This window comes from Scyliorhinus torazame, chromosome 16, assembly GCF_047496885.1.
Source record: "Scyliorhinus torazame isolate Kashiwa2021f chromosome 16, sScyTor2.1, whole genome shotgun sequence".
In the NCBI taxonomy this organism is placed as follows: domain Eukaryota; kingdom Metazoa; phylum Chordata; class Chondrichthyes; order Carcharhiniformes; family Scyliorhinidae; genus Scyliorhinus; species Scyliorhinus torazame.
In genome coordinates, this window is record NC_092722.1 from 143822619 (window position 1) to 143846105 (window position 23487).

Consider the following 23487-nt stretch of genomic DNA (forward strand, 5'->3'; position numbering starts at 1 on the left):
ATGAAAAATTCAGCGGAGCCCCTGCACCGATACTCCGCCAAGTGGGGGACTAGCAGCCGCACCACGTAAAGCCGGCTTTACCTACAGATACGGACGGAGAATTGCCGAGTCCGTGGTCGCGTCTGCGCACGACGGCGACCTGCAGCGGTTGCGCCATACAACATGGCGCCGGCCGCAGCCAGACCCGGCCTGCCAGATAGTGCCCCCATCCGTAACCCCCCCTCGCCACCCCTGGACCACACTCACAACAGTCCCTGCCGAAGTCCCCCCCCCCCGGCCAGCGGAACTGCTCCCCTCCCCTCGGCTGTAACGGCGCTGGACACAGTCCGCAGTCATCACGCAAAGTTGACAAAACCTCAGGCCACAAATGAGCTACGTTGTTGGGAAGTCGGCCCATCGGGGGCAGAGCATCGGGGGCGGGCCTTCAGGTGACGTCCTGAGGCCGACCCAACGGCGTGCGATGATGCCATATTGGAGAGGGCAGAGCATCGGAACAACGGTGCCATTCCCGATTTCGGCGTCAAAGGAGATTCTCCGGCCAATCGCCGAATGCGATTTTGGTGTTGGCAATCGGAGAATCCCGCCCTAAGAATTCATGGACTTCCACAACAGCAAAACTGGCGCCACACCTGATCCGATTCTGTTACTGTTAAGGGGCTAGCACCGGCGCCATGTGGAACACAATCGATTCCAATGAGAAATGGTGCCGGTTTTGCTGGTTTCATGATTGACACTCAGGAGGTTGACAAGCTGCAGCTGCATATACACACTTCACTCCCCACACACATCGCAACCAACAAGATGGCAGTAAGGAGTGCGGCACCAAGGTTTGCGGATGCCGAGCTGGAGGCCGTGGAGGAGAGCCAGAGATCCTTGTACCCCGGCCTGTGAAGGAGGCTACTAGCCAACGCCTTCACCGTGCCTGTGCGCAGGTGACAGAGGCGGTCAGCGCAGTCGGCAACGTAGTCCGAACCGGCCAGCGGTGCTGCACAAAACTGCACGACATCCTCAGGGCAGCCAGGATGAGTAGGCAGTATTGTGCCCTTGGCACTAACCCCCGTCCCACACACCCTTAACCCTACCCCCCTCAACCTGGAGGGTAGCCGGACCCCTACCCTGCACCACATACCAGCTACCCACCCCCTGGGCTGCATGCATCGGACTGACGAATACTGTTGTTTTCTGTTTCCCCCCCCCAGGAGAAGGCTGCACACAGCCTCCGGGAGCAGGAGAAAACTGGAGGGGGACTGCCGGACCTGTGGCCCCTCACTGTGGCAAAACAGACGGCCCTGGACGTAGTCAGCAGTCCAGAGGAAAGGGAGGTTGCCGAGGCGGAGTTCGGGTGAAGAAGTGAGACCCTGCTAATTTGCGGCTCCCCATGCCACGTGGGTCAACCCCCACCCCCGCACCACCTTCACCCTATACCACCCCAACACCACCAATAAACCATCCTCAACCTACACCACCCCCACCCCACCACCTCCCAGGCCCGCAGCTAATCACGTGCCTTGTCTTGCATCTTACCGGACCTGCTGGTGATGGGGCAGGTCCATCTTGCATCCCTCGACCCCAGTCAGTGCAATGAACGGAACCCCTGTGAGCCGAGCAGTGATGAGGCAGCATCTTGGACACCAGGCTCCCGCCAGAGACTCAGGAGACCCTGGAGCTCGAGTAAGAGTATCACAGTGATTTTCCGTCACATCCATCTCCAACACCCTCCACCATCCCAGAGACTCTCACCTCGATTGGGCATGTTAGTGAAGAGACTCCTGGGACACTATCAAGTGCGCTCCACACAGCTGATCCGATACAGCAGGTGGAGGTAGGGGCACCCGTGGGGACAGATGGTGTGCTGACCCCAGGAACTAGCTGCCTTCCAGACAGGTTTCGGGCTTCTGGAACAGACAGTCCCAGCAATCGAGGAGATGCAGTTGCAGAATCAGGGACTGCATGAGGGTTGTCGGCGAGCATCCAGCAACTGCAGGTGCAGTTGGTTGGAGGAATCCAGCCTTGTGCAGCAGCAGGAAGTGGTGCCGACAGTGCATGCTACCCAGGCCAACACCGCGCAGGTGGCGTCCGCGTTGGAGGCATTGAGGGTGACGGTTTCGACGATGGATCATGTCCAAGGCCTGGGGCATTCTATGCAGGCACTGCCGACTCAAAGGCAACCATGTGCCAGAGCCACCTGGACATCTCCACGGCGCTCCTGAGCATGGCCCAGTCACAGCAGGCCAGGTTTGGAACACTGCCCAGGTGCTGGCCGACATGGTGCAGGCACAGAGGGAAACGAGAGCGGGCCTCCCGGACTGGCAGCGGCAGATGGCGGGGGAGCTTGGGGGATAGTTCTGCTCGAACCCCCATCCCATGGAATAGCCCAGTGGCCCATGGCCCGTGCCAGTGACTTCCTCAGGACACCGCAGAACTTTGGACTACTCCCCTCCTGTCCCTGGTGCTGTAATGATTATGTAGAATATCGTTTGTTAATAATTTAATAACCGAAATGTAAGTTAGGATAAGATAGATTCTAGCACCTGACCACAGGTGGCATGTGACAGGAGCAGGTCACGAGAAGATAGACCTCATGGAGATGGGATATTACCTCTTGAACAACAGCATAGACAAAGAATCTGGACAACAAGCACAGAGCACAGTCCCATATCGAGCAGCGCCTGAGACAATAGTTATTAATAAGAGTTAATCGTAGTTATTTTTATTTAGCCATAATATCCAACTGCAATCTTACATCATAGAAACCCTTTAGTGATTTAGAACCGATTCATAAACAGTGTTGTTCATTTACAAAGCTGTATGTTTTCTGAGCACTTTGACCACAAAGACCTCATCATCCGTGCATGCAGAGAACATTGCAGGTGCATCTGGTATGCAGCGGGCAGAACAGAGCGGCACCTTGCCACCTGGACACCCGGGTGTCTTCCGGGCCCATCCAGGTCCGATTACTCCAGCAGACGCCCACCAACGGGGACCCAGGTTGCAGGGCAGGAATCACAGCAGGCCGCTTCCACTCCTGCTGTACCATCTGGGGAAGCCTCCTCGACGTAGCGTTAGGGCCCATAAGGACAGAAATTAGTTTGGCACGGGTGCAGGGCAATGTGTAGTTATAGGGTCTAAGGTACAAATCTGTAAATATCTGTTCACATTAAACACATATTACCATTGTTACAATCTGTCTCAATGCTCTGCTAGATGGGTGTGAGGGGTGGGCAGATCTGAGCTAGCCAGAGAAGGGGAGGGTGGGAATGGGTGGCCCGGGCTCCCTATCCCACCAGACGGTGGATTACGATGCAGAACACCAGAGCTCATCGCAGAGTGGGTGCCATCATCCTCCATCCCATGGGCCAGATCCGCTGTTATTGCCAAACCAGGGCCCATACCCCATAGTGCGGCAAGTATGTATCACGGAGAGAGTTGCTGGGAGGGGGAGGGGGGGTGCCCAGGGGGGATGCAGTGTTCGTGCCCCCGGCTCCCCCACCTCCTCCCCCCCAACTGGTGAACCTGGAGGCAAACAGAGCATCCCATGCACATTGGCTCTGGTGCACACATCGTGCGGCCTCCCTTGACTGCCTGAGCCCCATGCCATGCCCATCCTCCCCCTCCCCCGCATTCTCGTCGGACGAGGCCTGGTATTTCACCTCCCCCTCCAGCAGATCGTCCATCTGCTGCACGATGTTGTGGGGGATACAGTAGGCCGCCACGATGCGGGCGACCCTCTCAGCATCATACTGGAGGGCTCCTCCAGAGCAGTCCAGTCACTTGAACCGCATCTTCAGGAGGCCGAAGCACCGCTACGACACGCTTCTGGTTGCTGTATAGGCGCCACTGTAACGGGTCTCCACATCGGTCTGTGGCCTCCAGATCAGTGTCATCAACCACAACTGCAGTGGATAACCCCTGCGGCCCAGGCGCCAACCCCCCAGCCGGGAGGAGGGGCGAACCTCAAACATGTCAGGAATTGTCGTGTGTGCCAGGAAGAAGGCGTCGTTCACACTGCCCAGGTATCGGACACAGAGATGTATGATGCGCATCTGATGGTAACACACCAGCTGCACATTCATCGAGTGGTACTCCTTTCAGTTGGTATAGAGCAGCCTGTCATTTTCAGGTGCTCGTAGGGGGATGCATCCCATTGATCACCCCCTGGACCCAGAACATCCATCGATGGCGGCAAATCCCGGCTTCCGGGCAGCCTGGTGGGCTCGGTCCACATTGAAGTGGATGTATTGAGCCACCTGGATATTTGGGTCTCCATGATGGCATGGATGCACCTGTGCACGAAGGTCTGTGAGATCTCGGACAGGTCCCCACTCGGCAATTGGAAGGACGCCGTCACGTAAAAGTTCACCTTGACGGTCACCAAGAGTGGGTGTCCTCCCCAAACCTCTGCAGTGCCAGTTGTGCCATCATCTGGCAGATATGTTGCACTTTCTCCATGCTCAGCCGGAGTCTTCAACGGCACGCACTGTCTGGAAGGTCCTCGAACAAGAGGCGGTGCCAGTACCTGCGAGGCCTCATGCGACACCTCCTTGGCACCTCCTCCTCCTTGGCCTTTTGGGTGGCAAGCCCTCCATCCTGGGTTGCTGCCACCTGTCCCTCTGTGGCACGCTCCGCTGCTGCGCATCTGCTGCTGCAGTTTCCTTCTCCTCCTCAAGCAGCGCTAGCTCGTACAGCCACAGGGCATCCCCCCAGGGCCGCAGCGACCAGCAGGAAGGGCACCATTGCTGGTTGAATTCCAATATCCATTGTCTGCAGGGGGTGAAATGCTGACATGTTAGCATGGTGCACACCCCCATACCCAACCAGGTCGACCAGGCTGCATGGTGACCCTGGTTGGCACTGTGGGCTCTGCCCCCGCATGTTCTCCCCCATTCCCCCCATCCTTGCACCCTGGCCCCATCAGTGTCTGGCAACATTGGTGTCTCTGTCTCTGAAACCTGTCCCTGATGCCAGGGGTACCATGTCTGGCATTGCTCTCGCCAGGGGTATGCATCGGGGCCCCGTAGGGGCTACTGTGGAAGTTGCCCTGGGTAGGCCCCAGGCATGTGGCAGCCGGGTTAGCGGGGTGGGGGGGGTTATGTGGAAGGTGGAAGTTGAGGTGCGGGAGTGGGGGCGCCCCTTCGGCCGGTGTCACTCTGCATAACCAGGGGCCAAGGTGGGTGCTCGGTGGGGTGCGCAGCAGCAAGGTGGCTGCCTTGCAGGTCATGGCGGTCCAGGACTGGACACCGCCCCAGTCCGGTGGGGGGTCATCCCAGCCACTTGCCCTGTTCTTCCGTCACCCCCGCCCCAGCCAGCCCAGCCAGTGTCCGGCCGGGCAACCCACAGTCACTCCTCTCTGTATCCTACCTCCTCTCTCTCACTCATCAGCCATGACACCGGTTTTACAATTTTTAAAAACACAAGTATACCACTCCGTCGGGAACTCAGCCCATCTGAGGAGAATCACAGTGGCCCTGGAGAATACCGGGTCAGGCCCGCTCATGATTGCAAATGATCCTTACTGTGTGTGCGTTCCAGTATGCATTGTCGAGGTGACAGAGAATCGCAATTTGGCGTCAAATTGGCACCCGCTGCGACTTTGCCGTTGGAACCTATTCTCCGCCCAAGTGCGTTTTGCGATTTTGGCATCAGCCAATGGGGAATCCTGCCCATGGCATCACCGCTTGCAGGTTTCTCCAGAGAAACTGAAGAGAAGCCTGAGAATTTGTTATCATGTCCAGAACTTTGTTGTAGAAATGATCTGTACATCAATGTGTTACTTTTCCAAGTGTCAGTGTAATTCTCCATCCAGGAGCTGCAGCTGTACAGGCCCTCCTAAATGGCCCAATCTCACCGGAACCAAATCCTGGCATCCACATATTCCACTGGCGCTCAAGGTGCAGTTGAACATCCTTGACTTCCAGCGTGTTTAACCCTCAGTGACGTGCCAGTTACATGCAGCACTCATCACACCAGCAACAAAAGCATCAGCAATCTGTGAAAGCATTTCTTCAATGGCGTCATCAGATGGCCCATTTGGATCAATGGTGTGCACCAGGTCCTGCAGCGTCTTGTTGCTTCAAACCGGATTACCTTCTGGACTCATACATGTGTCTCTGCCTGGTGTTCCACGACCCAGGTTTCTTCGGGAAAAATTAAACTGCTTTCCGCTACAGAAAAGGAAGGAAACAGAAACAGCAGCATCCAGACATCTGCAGCCACCAGCAGGAGCAAGCAGCAAACACAACCTGCAGCTGTAAAATGCTCACAACTATCAAGGCCAAGCATATAACCAAGAGCAGGGCTCTGTCCTGGAAGTGTTTGGTAGGACAGACGTGCAACAATTATAGTTGCCCTGTTATGGGTATCCACAATATTTAAAGATGGCTGGAAGGCCTCACAAATGAAAAGCCCCTCACTCGCCCCCCCACCACCCCCCCACCCCCCACCCCCAAGGCCCAGGGGCGACACCTGACCTGGAATGCTTCAACTCCCACCCTCCCCTCCTCCCCTGACCAGACCCGCCCTCCTCTGGGGTCCCCCACCGCCCACCAACGAGCACTGGGGCAGCAGCTCCAGCACCCTTGGACAGCATGCCCGAAAATGGAAATGGTTATTCACCTCCTCACTTCCCTTCAGCAGCCATTGCGCCAGCTTCACATTTTTAAAAAGGAGCATTAAACGAGGTCCACATGATTTCTTGCTGGGTCGCCGGTTAATTCCCAGGAGTCCATTACACTCAACATCAATCTCGCTAATGAGGTTGAAATTAGTGCAAATTGGAGTTATTGATATGCTCGCCATATTTGGATGAGATCCAGAACTTGCCATCGGGAGAGGCCCGGCGCCAATCTCAATTGAAGCCTTTCCCGCGATTTAACCGGCACACCCAGGTCCATGTGGGGCGTAATGCAGTTGTTAAACGGTGCCCATAAAGATGAAAAAGTTTCAATGAACTGGAAACAGGAAATGTAATTTTCACAAAGACTAATTACGGATTCAGGTCAGTGACAAATTAAATTTAATTTGAATGATGTACCAAGGGAGGTCAGAGCAGGGTGAGAAAGAAAAGGTCAGAGGGAGAGAGGCAGTTTGCAAGGCCCTAAAGCCTGGAAGTCGGCGGGACCATAAAGCTGTCGAAGCCAGGACGGTCAGTGCGACCCCTAAAGCATTGACACTGGAGGGATGCGAAGGGGAGGAAGAAAGAGAGTGTTTGGAGGGGGGGAGGGGAGGGAATTTGGAAGTGTGTGAGGGGAAGTGTTGGGAGGCTGGATGGAGAGAGGAAGGAGAGTTTTAACCCTGAGGTTGGGGAAGACTTTGGTGGGGGAAACTTTGGACCCCCATTGGGGAGTGGGTTGGGTCCGAAAGTTTAGACCCTGAGATTGGGGGGAAATTTCCAGCTGCAAGTTTAGACCCTGAGATTGGGGAAGAGGGTAGGGTTTAGACCCCAAGACCTGGGGAGTGGCTGGGGAGAAAGCATAGATCCCGAGACTAAAATGAATTAAGAACTGATAGGGATTGGGTCCACCATGTATGGTACAGCAGAACAATTATTTTGGCCGAAATGAAACTAAATAAATATTATTAAAAAAATTAATTTCCTTGTATTTTTCAATGCAGGTTGCTGAGCGTATTTGATAGCTTTGAGCGTGCAAGATAGCTTTAAGCAGGATGGGTATAGGCTTGAGTGCACTGGATAACTAAGTGCACCATACAATTTTGATGCCAAATTCATTCCAAGTTAGAACTTTTGATGTCAAATTGTAATTGAGCACACTTGAAAATAAAAATGACGTTAAAAATTTGGGTTGGAGAATGCTTTAATGTGAAGATTGCAAAATTGGTACTACAGAATGACAAGGTTATTGAAGGGCCTATTTTGTATGAAATAAATAAAGGCGCATTAAACAAAAGTAAAGAAGGTAGGTAACTTAAATGAACTATTTTAAACATTTTAAGCATCTCACCAGTAATCGACTGAGGTGCAACCACAATTAAAGGCTTGGATCCTGTAGATGATGTAGGTTTTGTCATTGTTGATAAAGCCACTGCTACTTGATTTGCTTTTAAAATAGGTCTTTTGTGTCCTTGGAAAAATTTTACTTCCTCTGACTTCCCCCAGGTTGATTCCACAGCAATTGCATTATTGAAATATACCTGTGTGCAACAGAAGAGTACATGAATAGACAATTTACCAGTGGACACTGGAATTATTATGTTAGTCATTATATAGGTCATTCCTTAATGTATGACAAGTAGCAGACTTGCCAAACATGCCAAGCTCAGAGGAATAAATCTGAATTGTATTAAAATTCCTCATGAGAATTCTTTTTCAATAAGTTAATTAATGTAATATTTACAAAACATTGAAGCACACAAATAATTACCTTGTTTCATCAGGTGCATTAAGCACTGAGTATTTCATTAAAGCATTGCAGATGTTAAACAGAAAGATTTGCATCTATTTTTGTTTCTACGATGGAGGCTAATTTATTTCACATTAATGAATTATTGATTGCATCTCAAATATTCCTGACATTATTGACTACTAATTAATTTTTTTGCTGAATTTTCAAGTTCTAATTATTCAACCTCATTCAGATTACCCTCTGATTAAAACTACATTGCCATTTTAAGTTTTCATTACTCATTTATGGGATATGGTTGTCACTCTAAAGGCCAGCATCCATCGCCCATCCCAAACCTAATGTAGAAATGGGAAGAGATCCAGTAGATCATACTGTCTGGTGTTCTGAAGTATTTTGAGTCTCTTGAACTGCCCAACTTTACTTTTCCAAATGTAATTTTCTTTCTCCTTTCAAACATACACAAAGAATGACGAAAAGGTAAATTAAACTTGACAGCCATTGATATAAGTTGTACATTAGGATTGTGAAAAATCATACTTTAGCTGCTATGCCATCTGCCAGTGATGGGAAAATATCAGTCAACATATTCTCTTCCTCAAACCTGATATCAGTTTGAACCATAAATCAAATCAATCTATGAAATTAATATTATATGAGCCTTATTTGGGGAAACATATGACAAACCTAACATATAAGCAGCTGCAAGAGATGGGAAAGTCAGAAAATTACCTCATGACAGAAGCCTATTCAAAATAAGTGTAAATACTGTAAATATATCAAGTATATTCTGAAGGGTAGAAAATCTAAATAACTGAAGCGTCCTTTGTTACATTTCAACACATCGGACTTTTTGAAAAATTGCTGGATTAAATAACTTTGCAGGCACAATTGTTTGCCAATGTACTTAACAACTGAACTGAAAATAATGACTAAACATATTTTAAACTTGATTTTCATTTGGAAACAATTTGGCATCCATCAATCAGAAGTGCCCCATCAAATCGGAAATGCATCCATTGGATCTGAAAAGTAAGTTACTAAAAAGCTTTTATCTCAAATAATTGAATGTCTCCATCAACCTTTCTGAGCATGATACAAATGTATCTGAAGTCACAATGCACTTACACTGTTCAATTTTTAATCCACTATTACAAATGGAGCTTTCTCAAAAATGTGCATACTGTTAATTAGCGTGTTATGGAACAAAAGCAATTAACAAATGTTAATCACTTAATAGTCCTTCCACCCACCTCTCCACCACCCCTGCAACAGTTGCCAATTGTGTCTGTTTCAAAATGTATGTTTCATAATAGTGTGACGATTGGAGGGTTTTAGGAATATTGGCTTCTAAATATTGTGACAATTTAAGGGTTAAAAGCCTGGTGTGATAGTGTGTTTGACTGCTGTGGTCATGTTTTTAAAATATATTTTGTTTTGTAAAGGCCTGGGAATTTCTCTGAAACAGCAAGTGAAATTGACCAAGGCAGTTTCTGGGGAGTTAATGTGCAGCATGCAGAGATAATTTGTTTTGGGGAGATGAGGTCATTGCTGTGTGGAGCCCAGGAATGCAGAGAGGCAGAGAGTTTGGAGAAGATTTGGGAGAGAGGGGAGCTGAATTCTGACCTGCCTGAACCTGTGTCCATAATTCTCTCACAGTAGGATAGTTATAAAAGAGTAATAAAAAGTAAAGCACAGCAGTCTTGTCTGGGGACAAGGAAGAAGCTGAAACACACCAGGTGAACCAGCTTTTTGAAGATATTCAGCCAGAGTCTGAAGGGGTTCTAACAGGAGCCAAACCCGTTCTATAAAGTAAGTATACTCTCTGCCCTGCTGATTTTAAGATAGATTGAGAACTGTATGTTTATTTTCTTGTTGTTTAATGGGAAATTGAGTGGTAGTGTTAAGAGTAATTGCAAGCTGTTCTTTTTGGATGTGAAGGTCAAAAGTTTAATATTGTATTTGTAATGAAGTTTTGTTTTAGAAATGCCATTGCCCTATTTTTTCATGCATTCACTCCTGGGGCGATACATTCTTTCTGCACAGCCTTACAAATAAATTAAAACATTGGGATTTTGGTCTAATATCCTAGCCATGTTGGATCTGGTCTGGGATCATAATAATATCATTGTCATATATCTAGCCATTTCTGAAAGAATATTTTACAGTGATTTGAAAGATCCTTCTATATATAATTAGGGGACAGTCACTTCAAAATCTGGAATTTGACAACACAATGGATCAGTGCAACTGGTCAAAGTGCAGCTACTTGGCCACCAATATCTTGGCTCTGACCAAATGAAAGACTTATCAAGTGTACGGATCTTTAGGTGTTATGGTAAAGTTTTCATCCGCCAAATAGCAGTTGTCCTGATCTTTGTACCCAAATAAAATTTGGCATAACAGCTCCAAAGTTAGCCAAGGATCTAGGTTTGGTCAGCTCCTCTCCCTCATTTAAATGCTATCCGTGACAACAGAATGCAAAGACATGTGCACAGTGCACATCCAGCTCTACATTTATACCACATCTTTTGATGCCTCTCATCTTTATGTTGTCAATTACTTCACCAACACACTCATTCTTCGATTAATCACGCATTCTTCCAATTGAACACTAAGAAAATCAAGGCCTTCAGCCTCTATTCAATCTCCTTGTTACTCATTCAAACCCCCTCCTCACTGTGGTGATATGTGGGCTATAACATAGATGGATGATGTGCGGCCTCCAACCAGCAGATGGCGGTACAGACACACCATCCGGTCCCTAGACCAAGGTCATGTGACTCCCATATAAGGGGAGACATATACGGCCATCTTCAGAAGAAGATTGAGAGTGTAATAAGACGTACATGTGAATGGTCAGTGCTAGGTGCAAGTTCCAGACGAGTAGTTAGCAGACTCCAGGATAACGTGCTCTGTATCAGATTGCTATCTTACCATACGAGACTCAATAAAAGATACAAAGGACGAAACACAACACTCACCACTATCTCAGACTGAACTGAACCTTGTACAACTTTGGCACTCTAATGACCCCATGTGTAGCTTCACAAAGGCCATTGACTTCCACCTTATAACAGTGACTTCCACTTCCCCTCCCTTGGCCTATCTACCAATTTTGTTCATAAATCTGTCACCTCCAGAAGTGATAATTCTGATGCTCTCCATGTTTAAATCCATTCATGATCTCTGGGCGAGACTCTCCGACCCCCCCGCCGGGTCGTAGAATTGCCGGGGGCTGTCGTGAATTCCGCCCTCGCCGGTTGCCGAATTCTCCGGCACCGGATATTCGGCGGGGGCGGGAATTGCACCGCGCCGGTTGGCGCCCCCCCCCCCCCCGCGATTCTCTGGCCCGGATGGACCGAAGTCCCGCCGCTAAAATGCCTGTCCTGCCAGCGTAGATTAAACCACCAACCTTACCGGCGGGACAAGGCGGCGTGATCGGGGCCCACCGATCCGCGGGCGGGCCTATGCCGTGGGGGCACTCTTTTCCTTCCGCCTTCGCCACAGTCTCCACCCTTGGCAGAGGCGGAAGAGACTCCCTCCACTGCGCATGCGCGGGAATGCCGTCAGCGGCCGCTAACGCTCCCGCGCATGCGCCGCCCGGAGATGTCATTTCCGCACCAGCTGGCGGGGCACCAAAGGCCTTTTCTGCCAGCTGGCGGGGCGGAAATCAGTCCGGCGCGGGCCTAACCCCTTAAGGTTGGGGCTCGGCCCCCCACGATGCGGAGCATTCCGCACCTTTGGGGCGGCGATATGCCAGACTGATTTGCGCCGTTTTGGGCGCCAGTCGGCGGACATCGCGCCAATACCGGAGAATTTCGCCCTCTATGTCTGTAATCTCTTCCAGCCATAAACACCAATACCCACCATCCAATTAACCAAATTACCCAATTACTGTGACTCCAAATCTTTGTGCTTCACTCCATTCCTGCCTCCCTATGTCCCTATTACAGCAATGTCTAAACCTCAACACCTCCACCTCTGTCATGAAAATTAAACTATTTGACTAAAGTTCTATCATCCTACTGAATGCTTCAGATTCATCCTGGAATCAATTTGTTTCTGATTACAACTTTGTGAAATGCCTTGGGCCGGTTTCTACCTTAAAGGTGCTATATAAATGTAAGTTGTCTTTCAGCTTTACCAAATGCAATACAAATTTTAGCTGTGTTTTGAAAATGGATTTGAACTGCATAATGTAAAATATTGTATCAAATTTAAATAAATGCTTGGTACATAATGACAGTGATGTTGGCTCATATATTAATCCTAAACTGGCTGTCTTCATGCACTAATAATTGAATTTACTTATTCAAGAGGGTGGTTAGAATCTGGAAACTATTACTACTGGAGCAGTTGAAGTAAATAGCATAGCTGGCTTCTCCTTAAAGGTATTTAATAGATGAGCAAAAAAGGAATGGAGAACATGTTGATAGGGTGAAATTAAGTAAGGAAGGAGGTTCAAATGCATCAGAAACACTAGCATTCCGCTGTTGGGCAAAATGGTATTTTTCAATGCAATAAATACTAAGTAATTGCCCATCATGACGCCTACCACTGAAAAACACAATTTCCTTCAAATTCCACAGTATGCATACACTTAAATAACCATGCAAAAATAATTTTATTATAATATTATTTTGACCTTCATTTTCATTATTGTGCCTCTCTATTCTCCTTATTTATCTGTTTCCCCTGGGGTACTTTCATCCATCTTATTTATCCTTTAAACATTGAAAATAGGAGAGATTAGGAGCAGCTTTGCTTTGTCTACCTTAGCTAAACATTTTGTAATCTTGCACACCTCTATCAAACCTACCCTCAACCTCCTTTGCTCCAAAGGGAACAAACTCAGCTTCTCCAACTTAACCTTGTAGCTAAATTCCCTCACCTTGGAACCTTTACAAATCCATGTCAGTTCTCCTTAATTACTCCAACCATTCTAACCTCCCTGATAATGATGCCTTTTAATTCTTTTCCCTGATTTTTGTTTCTAAAACCTTACCAGCCGCTGATAGTGAACTGATAGGCCAGGAATTACTAAGACTATCCCTGCACCCTTTCTTGAACAAGGCCACCTCATTTGCCACTTACCAATATTCAGGCACCTCTTCCCTATCTTGGAAAGATTGGGTGATAATGTCAAGCCCTTTTGCTGCTTCCACCCCTTCCCTTAGCAGCCTGAGATGCAAGCCATCCAGACCAGGAGACTTAAATATAGTCAGTCATTCCAACTATCAATTATCACCAAGCAGGGCAGCACAGTGGCACAGTGGTTAGCACTGCTGCCTCACGGAGTCAAGAACCTGGTTTTAATCCCGGCCCCGGTTCACTGTCTGTGTGGAATTTGCACATCCTCCCCGTGTTTGCGTGAGTCTCACCCCCACAACCCAAAGATGTGCAGGGTAGGTCTTATAAAATATATCAATTTTCACCAAGCTTATATTTGTCAGGAATTTCTATGGTGATCCTTGATCAGCTTTCTTAACTTTACAAGCAACTTGACTGTAATAGGGATCTGCCAATCTAAAGTTTTGATGGTCAATCAGAAAAACCCAAGCGGAACCACTGAAGAGGACTCCTTTTGGACTCAAAACGTTAACCAGACTGTCTTAGTTTTTACAGCACTCTGTTTTTATTTCAAATCTTCAATGGGCACAGTATGTTGCTTTTATTAAACTCACAAGGGAATTCTTTGTTAACAACTACTTGTGATAAAGCAGAACATGTTCTCATAATCCTATTTATGGAATAATTTATTCTACCGTCTTACTTTGTTCTTCCTGTGATAATCCACGTTTATTTCTCTTTGCTACTAAGTCAATGGAACAATATTCTTGTATTTCCTCTCTCAAAACATCTGATGACTTTGAAAGTCTTTTTAATTGCCCATTTGGATCTTTGTGCTAATGAAAAGAGGTCTGACATTCCAAACCTGTTTTCGTTATCATAGCCCTGTGTTACTAGTATAATTCTAGTAAATCTTAACAGTATTGTCTATGTAGCTCCAATAAATGAAAAAGTGTAGGTCATTTAATCACTCCAGTATGTTCTACCATTCAATGTGATCATGGCTGATCTCGGACTTAACTACTCACTTCCATACCTCTTAATACCTTTGATTAGCAACTATTTAACATTCTCATATTTAAAATTGACATTTGACCCAGCATCAAATTTCTGTTGCAGAGTTGTGTTCCAAACTTCTACCATCTTTTTTTTGTTTAGAAGTGTTCCCCGGGGACTTCCAGTGGCGGCTATGAAGGAGTAAGTCGCACATTTGGTGGCTCCCGCTCGGATCGGACTTTTGGACCTTTTCCCCTGATTTTCTACCGGACATGAACTATAACACTGATGACAGAGGCAATTGTGTACTGAATTCCCACATCGGTGCATGGAGAGAAGGACTAGAAGTGCTCGTAAAGGCAGAAACAGAAAGACAGAGAAGGCTTGGGCTGAAGCTGCAGCGGGAGACAGCATGGCGGTGGACCGGACCTCTGGTTTGTTGACCCAGCGGTCAACGGAGCAGCTGATGCAAGTTATTCAGGAAGGCTTTGCTAAGCAGAAACGGGACTGCTTGGACCCGATAAAAGAGTCGATTGAGCGGCTGGAGCTTAGATTGGACGCCCAAGATCGGGCGATCCAGAAGGTGGAGAAGGCGCTGGCTGAGCAGCAGGAACATCAAACTGCGGTGGAGTTGGAGATGGGGATGCTGAGAGACCAGCAGAAGAAGCTCCTGGAGACGATGGAGGACCTAGAGAATAGGTCCTGCCGGCAGGACTTGAGAGTCGTTGGGGTCCCGGAGGGGTCCAAAGGAGTGGACGCTGGGGCATACATCGTAGATATGTTCGAGAAGCTGCTGGGGAATGGGACATTCTCCCGACCCTTGGAGGTGGACAGGAATCTCAGAATCTGCGAGGAAGCCACGAACGGGAGACCCCCCCCAAGGGCAATGGTGGTGAGATTCCACAGGTACTTGGATAAGAAGCGCATTCTACAGGGGGCCAAGCAGACACGGAGCTGTAAGTGGGACAATAGTATCCTGTGGGTCTACCAAGACCTGAGTGTGGAGGTGGCCAGGAGAAGAGCAGGCTTCAACCCGATTAGGTTGATCTTTTTTAAGAAAAAGGTGCAGTTCGGACTGTTGTATCCGGCCCATCTCTGGGTCACGTACAAAGAGCTGTACGAAGAACAGCACTTTTATTATGAGTCGCCTGAGGACGCGCTGGACTTGGTGAAAAGGAAAGGACTGGTGGTGGACTGAGAACTTTTGAACTTTGCTGCAATGTTCATGTTTTTTTTTTCTTTTTGTTTCTCTGTTCTTTAAAAAAACGTTTCTCGTTTTTGTTTTGTGGAACCTGTTTGTAATGCCTTCTGTATTGATTTGGGACCAGTGGCAGAGCTGAGTGAGTTAAGGTTTTCATTTGCACTGTTGGGGGATGGAGGTGTGCTTGTTTAGATTTTGGTGTTTTTCTGTCGGGCAATTGTGTGGGGGTTGTTTGATGCTGGACTAGGTTTGTATGAGTGGAGGAGAGAATGGGGAGGGAACAATAGGTGGGAGACTATCCGACACCAGGGAAGGGGGCCACCAAGCTAACTGGGTGGGATAGCTCACGGACGCGCAGTGGGGGGGTGCATATGTTCGGTTTATCAAAGGGGTTGGGTTGCAGAGTGTTGTTAATGGGGGGGGGGGGGGCGGGGGGAATGTTCTGCTGATGAGGGAGGGACTTGGGCCAAGGGACAGAGAGGAGGTTGGGGCGGAGGCTGCCTGGGGATGGACCGGTGGAGGCGTGGAGAATGGGCTGGAGGCGGGCCCAAAAAAGGGGATGGCTGATCAGCGAAGGGGGGAGACAATGAGCCCCCCAACTAGGCTGATCACCTGTAATGTTCGAGGGTTGAATGGGCCGGTCAAGAGGGCACGTGTGTTCGCGCATCTTCGGGGACTGAAGACGGACGTGGTAATGTTGCAGGAGATGCACATTAGAGTAACTGACCAGATTAGATTGAGGAAAGGCTGAGTCAGTCAGGTTTTTCACTCGAGACTGGATTCAAAGACTACAAGGGTGGCGATCCTGATCAATAAGCGGGTGGTGTTTGAGGCGGGTAGAATAATTTTGGATTGGGAGGTCGGTACATTATGGTCAGGGGAAAACTGGAGGGGGTGCAGGTGGTATTAGTAAATGTGTATGCGCCAAATTGGGATGATGTAGAGTTTATAAAGAGGATGATGGGGAAGATAATGAACCTGGACTCGCACAGGTTGGTCATGGGAGGAGACGTCAACACAGTTATGGACCCTGGCTTGGACCGGTCAAGCTCGAAAACGGGAAGGGTGCCAGCAATGGCAAAGGAACTAAAAGGGTTCATGGAGCAGATGGCGGGGGTGGATCCATGGAGATTTGGGCAGCCGAGGGTGAAGGAGTTCTCCTTCTACTCACATGTGCATAAAGTGTACTGCCGGATCAATTTCTACATTTTGAGCAGGGCCTGACTGGCAGGGGTGGTGGGCACGGGGTACTCGGCGATCACAATCTCAGACCATGCTCCGCACTGGGTTGACCTGCAGGTTAGTAAAGACAGTAACCAGCGCCCGCACTGGAGGTTAGATGTGGGACTTTTGGCTGACAAAGGGGTGTGCAAGCGGCTGAGGAAATGTATTCAGAATTACCTGCAGGTTAACGACACGGGGGAAATTTCAGCAGCGATGGTCTGGGAAGCACTGAAGGCTGTGGTCAGAGGGAAGCTGATCTCGATACGGGCCCTTAGGGAGAAGATGGACAGGGCAGAGACGGACCGACTGGCAAAGGAGATACCACAGATCGATAGCAGGTATGCGGAGACCCTATAGGCAGGGCTTTTAAGGGAACGGCGGAGGCTACAGGCAGAGTTCGGCTTGTTAACCACAGGAAGGATGGTGGAGCAGCTGAGAAAGGCGAGGGGGGCGATCTATGAGTATGGAGAGAAGGCCAGCAGAATGCTTGCACAGCAGCTTAGAAAGAGACGGGCAGCCAGGGATATAGGGAAAGTAAATGACAGAGATGGGAACCTGGTTGGAGATTCAACAGGGGTGAATAAGGTGTTTAGATTTTTCTACAGTAGACTGTATAGGCCAGAACCCCATACGGGGCCGGAGGGATGAGGCACTTCTTGGGGGGGGGCCTGAATTTCCTAAAGGTGGACGGGGAGCTGGTAGAAGGGCTGGGGGCCCCGATCGCGTTGGAAGAGATAGTGGAGGGTCTGAAAGCCATGAAGGCGGGTAAAGCCCCGGGGCCAGGCGGATACCCAGTGGAGTTTTATAAAAGTTCTCTGAAATATTGGGGCCGGTGTTAATGAGGATGTTCAATGAGGCAAGGGAAAGAGGGGTGCTGCCCCCGATGATGTCACACGATTTTGCTGATTCTGAAGCGGGACAAGAACCCGGAGCTGTGTGGGTCCAACAGGCCGATATCCCTGTTGAATGTGGACGCCAAACTGCTGGCCAAAATTTTGTCCTCCAGGATTGAGGATTGTGTTCCGGACGTTATTGGGGAGGACCAGACGGGGTTTGGAAGGGTAGGCAGTTGGTGGCCAATGTAAGAAGGTTGTTAAATGTGATCATGATGCCCCCGGAAGGTAGGGAGGTGGAGGTGGTGATCGCAATGGATGCAGAAAAGGCTTTTGATTGGATAGAATGGGATTATCTGTGGGAGGTATTGGAACGGTTCCGATTTGAGCGGGGCTTTATTGACTGGGTCAGGTTTCTGTATCAGGCTCCTGTGGCAAATGTACAGGCGAATAGGACAACATCAGACTATTTTAGACTGCACCGGGGGACGAGACAGGGATGCCCCCTCTCCCCACTGTTGTTCGCACTAGCTATAGAGCTGTTGGGAATTGCCCCGAGAGCCTCAAGGAGCTGGTCGGGATGGGGGTGGAGCACAGAGTCTCGCTCTATGCAGACGACCTGCTTCTGAATGTATCGGACCCATTAGAGGGGATGGAAGAAATCACGAGGATTCTAGGGGAATTTGGCCGGTTTTCGGGGTATAAGCTAAATATGGGGAAAAGTGAGATGTTGCGGTCCAGGCGAGGGGACAGGAGAGGCGATTGTGGGAGCTGCCGTTTAGATTAGTAGGGGGAAGCTTTAGGTACCTAGGCATTCAAGTGGCGTGGGAATGGGACCGGCTGCATAAATTAAATCTGGCCCAGCTGGTAGACCAAATGAAGGACGATTTTCGGAGATGGGACGCGCTCCTGTTGTCATTAGCTGGGAGGGTGCAGGCGGTGAAGATGACGGTCCTCCCGAGATTCCTGTTCGTGTTTCAATGTCTCCCCATCTTTATTCCGCGGTCCTTTTTTAAACGGGTCAAAAAAGTGATCACTGGCTTTGTTTGGGCGGGCAAGACCCCGCGAGTAAGGAAGGTAATGCTTGAGCGGAGTCGGGGAGAGGGCAGGCTGGCGCTGCCAAATTTCAGTAACCATTACTGGGCGGCGAATATAGCCATGATCAGGAAGTGGGTGCTTGGGGGCGGGCGGGTCGGCAGGGGTGCATATGAGGCGCCTTCATGCAAGGGCACCAGTTTGGGGCTGTTGGTAACTGTGCCGGCACGATACTCCACCAGCCCCGTGGTGGTGGCGGCCCCGAGAGTCTGGGGGCAATGGAGGAGACAGGGGGGAGCAGAGGGAGCATCGGTCTGGTTCCCAATCTTAATAATCACCGGTTTCCCCTGGGAACTATGGATGGGAGGTTCCAGATATGGCGGAGAGCAGGGATTGAGAGGATGGGGGATATGTTTATAGAGGGGATATTTCCGAGGATGAGAGCGCTGGAGGAGAAGATTGGGTTGGCGAGGGGAAACAAATTCAGGTATCTGCAGGTGCGGGACTTCCTACATAAACAGGTGTCAACCTTCCCGCTCCTACCGCTAAGGGGGATTCAGGACAGGGTAGTTTCCAGAGGGTGGGTAGGAGAAGGGAGCGTCTCGGACATTTACAAAGAACTCATGGGGTCAGAGGAGACGCAGACCGAGGAGCCGAAGCGCAAGTGGGAGGAGGAGTCGGGGGGAGAGATAGAGGATGGTCTATGGGCGGACGCATTGAGTAGAATCAACGCATTCACAACGTGTATCAGGCTCAGCCTGATACAATTTAAGGTCGTTCACTGGGCTCACATGACAGTCGCCTGGATGTGCAGATTCTTTGGGGTGAAAGACAGGTGTGCAAAATGTGCGGGAGGTCCAGCGAACCATGTTCACATGTTCTGGGCATGTCCGAAGCTTAGGGGATTTTGGCAGGGGTTTGCAGATGACATGTCCACGGTGTTAAAAACAAAGGTGACGCTGAGTCCAGAGGTGGGGATTTTCAGGGTGTCGGAAGACCCGGGAATCCAGGAGGAGAAAGAGGCATACGTTCTGGCCTTTGCTTCCCTGGTAGCCTGGAGATGGATACTCTTAGCTTGGAGGGACTCAAGTCGGAGACCTGGCTATCGGACATGGCTAGCTTTCTCTGTTTGGAGAAAATCAAGTTCGCCTTGAGAGGGTCACTGTTAGGGTTAGCCCGGAGGTGGCAACCGTTTGTCGACTTCTTCGCGGAAAATTAATCATCAGCAGAAGGGAGGGGGGGGTGGTTAGTTTAGCTTAGAGTAGGGGGTTAGTAACGGTGGGACCTGTAAGAGAGGGAGTCGGCTTTTGCACTATGTTTATAGTTTCATGTACATTGTTTATTGTATTGTTGTTATATTACCAAAAAATACCTCAATAAAATGTTTATTAAAAAAAGAAGTGTTCCCCAATTCTTTTTCTGAAAGGTCCCTATTTTCGTTCTATCAACTCTCTGTTCTTCGTAACATCTTGAAACTCTGGGGGATCCGGTGCCTTGTGGTTAATGTCACTGGACCAGTAATCCAAAGGCCCAGACTCTGGGGACCCAGAATAGAATCCTATCATGGGAGTTGGTGGAATTTAAATTCAATCAATAAATCTGGACTAAAAAAGGCGAATGCTGACCACAAAACCATTGTCAATGGTCATAAAAGCCCATCTGGTTCACTTAGTGTCCTTTAGGGAAGGAAATTTAATGTCCTTATTTGGTCTGGCCTACATGTGATGCCATATCCGTAGCTCAGCAATGTGGTTGACTCTTAAATGCCCTCTGAAATGGACTACCAAGCCACTTAATTGTATCAAACTGCTACAAAATCTAAAAAGAATGGATCAGGACACACCACCCAGCATTGACCTAGGCATCAGAAACGACAAAGGCATACTTAGCCCTGTCGATCCTGCGAGGTCCTTTTTTCTAACATCTGGAGGCTTGTGCTATAATTGGGAGAGCTGTCTCAAAGACTATTCAAAGCAACAGTCTGTCCCAGGCACCACCATCACCATTCCTGGACATGTCTGTCCCACATCAAAAAACATCCCCTATCCACTACTTCAGTCTACTCTTCAAAATAAATTCAATTAAGTTAGTCAGATATAACCAAGTCTTTAGAAATCCATGATGACTCTCTCCAATCTGCTGAAAATGTAAGGTGTTCAGTAATTCTATCCTTAAACTGTATACTCTAGTCATTTCCAAGTGTCATGTGAGAGTACTTTTAAGATGGATGTTTAAGCAATGTACCTTTAAGAAAACAGTGATGTCAGAGAGTGGGTGGGGCTGGGCCAGTCATTTTGGCAGGTTTTTAGTTTCAGTTTAGAAAGCAGTTTGTGTGTGTCTGTGTGTTTCCAGAGGGCTGCAAGTTTTGAAAAGAGCTGGGTGTGTGTCTGTGTTTTGCAGTGAGCTGGATCTCTCCCATGAAAGACTATCTGTGGATCATTTGGGTGATTTAAACTTGTAACCGTGAAGCCTTTAACCTGATGTGATTTTGTTTGAAGGTGTTAAGTCTCTTGGAAGTTTGAAGGAACATTTTAAGGAATTATTTACTGTTGCAATATTTTCTGAGCTATCTTTGTTGTAAGGGGTGTTAAGAGATCCAATGTTTATTGAAGATATTGAGTTCATGGAATAAACAGTGTTTTGTGTTTAAAAACCCACATGTCCATAATTGTAATTCCACACCTAGGGAAAAAGCCGTGTGCTAGGAAAAGCAACAAATCCATTAAAGGGTGAGGTTGGTTGAACTCCATGATACATTTTGGGGTTCTGAAAACACCTCGCCCATAACACAATGAACAGATGAATGGTAACTGGTTTCCCTCTCGTCTTTCCTCAATAACCGAGTGACATATCCAATTTTCCAATCTAAAAGGAACAATCCCCAAATTGAGGGAGCATTGGAAGATTACAGTTAGAACATCTGTAATGCTCTCACCTCGTTCCTTTAATACCCTGGGGCTATTATTTAGTACTGGGGGTCTGTCATTCTTCAGTACCATTGATTTCTTCAGTTTCGCAATTTTGTTTGTTAGTTTTGGTCAGTCCTGAGGCTGAATTTTAACTTAAAAAGAAACAAGCTGGTTTGGCATAGGTGGGCAGTCAGAAATCTGTTTCCTGACATACGCTCACCGTCGTACTATGGTGGCACAGTGGTTAGTACTGCTGCTTCACAGCGCCAGGGACCGGAGTTCGATTCTCACCTTGGGTGACTGTGTGGCATTTGCACGGTTTCCCCATACCTGCATGCGTTTCCTCCGGATGCTCCGGTTTCATCCCACAGTTCAAAGATGTGCAGGTTAGGTGGATTGGCAGTGCTAGCTTTCCTCTTGGTGTCCATGGGTTGGGTGGGGTTGTGGGGATGGGGTGGGAGAGTGGGCCTGGGTGGCGGTGCTCTTTCGGAGGATTGGTGCAGACTCAATGGGCCGGGTGGCCTCCTTCTGCATTGGAGGGATTCTATGAAATTCTGTTTGCAGATTTAACTAGAAGCAAGCATTGGATAATCTGGCAGCTTCCTTAAGGCAAGTGGATTCAGGAGATAAGTACCTCTCACCCACCTGCTGGATTCTGATGCCTCACTAAGGAACCACCATGAATAGTTTTCTCCCTGAGGCTTCAAGTCTTCCTCCTTCCCAACCCCCAACCATTTACACTGCAAACACTTCTACAATGAGGCCTACGAGCTTCCTCCTTCAGGGCATGATCTCCTCCACTGGATCGGCAACTCACACTGATGTCCCCCAACTTAAATTGCACCTATTCGATTTGACCTTCCCTCTCCCTCCACTTTAATTGTGCCACATCAATTCCCATGTCCAGTCACCTCCTGTCGACTGCCGAGCGGCACCACACCACACCCCCGCGTCCCCCCACACTGCCCCAACTATGATTTATTCCCCGATCCCAGTGCAGATTTAAGTACTGTGGTGCTGTCAGTCATCGGCTCCCTGGCATGCTGTCAATCAGTTTGGGAACCAGATTAGGGACTAATCGCTCACATCATTATGGGCAGCATGGTAGTATAGTGGTTAGCACAATTGCTTCACAGCTCCAGGGTCCCAGGTTCGATTCCCGGCTGGGTCACTGTCTGTGCGGAGTCTGCACGTTCTCCCCGTGTCTGCGTGGGTTTCCTCCGGGTGCTCCGGTTTCCTCCCACAGTCCACTAAATTGCCCTTAGTGTCCAAAAAATATTAAGTGGTGGTTATTCCATTACGGGGATAGGGTAGATACGTGGACTTCAGTAGGGTGCTCTTTGCAAGGGCCGGTGCAGACCCGATGGGCCGAATGGCCTCCTTCTGCACTGTAAATTCTATGAATCATTAATCTGCTGTGAGGCTAAAGCTCCACAGTGTCTATGGAAATCTATAACTGTGGGGTCTCCCCAACTTGCTGACTGATCCACTCCCTACAGATCAGGTCATTAAAAATAGCAGCCTTCGTCTCTGATTGAATATGAATTTCCTTTGTATATCTAGCATTCTATGCTCTTCCTTCACTGTAAATATTGACACAAAATAATTACTTAACATATCCACCATTTCTTTATTTTCATTGAGAATATCACTATTAGCAGTTTTCAAGAGACTCGGATTGCTCCTGGCCACCTCTTTTTTCTCATATGATTGTAATTTTTCTCTGTTGATTTTGATATCTCCTGCAAGTTTCATACTCCCTTTTGTTAGCTCTTACCATCTCTGTTTTGTCACCATCTGCAGTTCTTTTCTCTCTCCCATTCACCAGGATCTATACATTTTTTGAACATTTTTATTTG

At 48.6% G+C, this 23487-nt stretch overlaps 1 protein-coding gene across 5 annotated transcripts in view; it reads right to left on the minus strand.

The window, feature by feature from the left end:
* The window catches only part of tcerg1l (transcription elongation regulator 1 like), a 1041679-nt gene that overhangs the window by 974544 nt on the left and 43648 nt on the right, over nucleotides 1–23487 (minus strand). For all 5 annotated transcript variants that reach the window (XM_072479165.1, XM_072479166.1, XM_072479162.1 and 2 more), the window contains one exon: nucleotides 7959–8148. In XM_072479165.1, the coding sequence (XP_072335266.1) occupies nucleotides 7959–8148 (190 nt within the window). The remainder of the gene's footprint in view (nucleotides 1–7958; nucleotides 8149–23487) is intronic.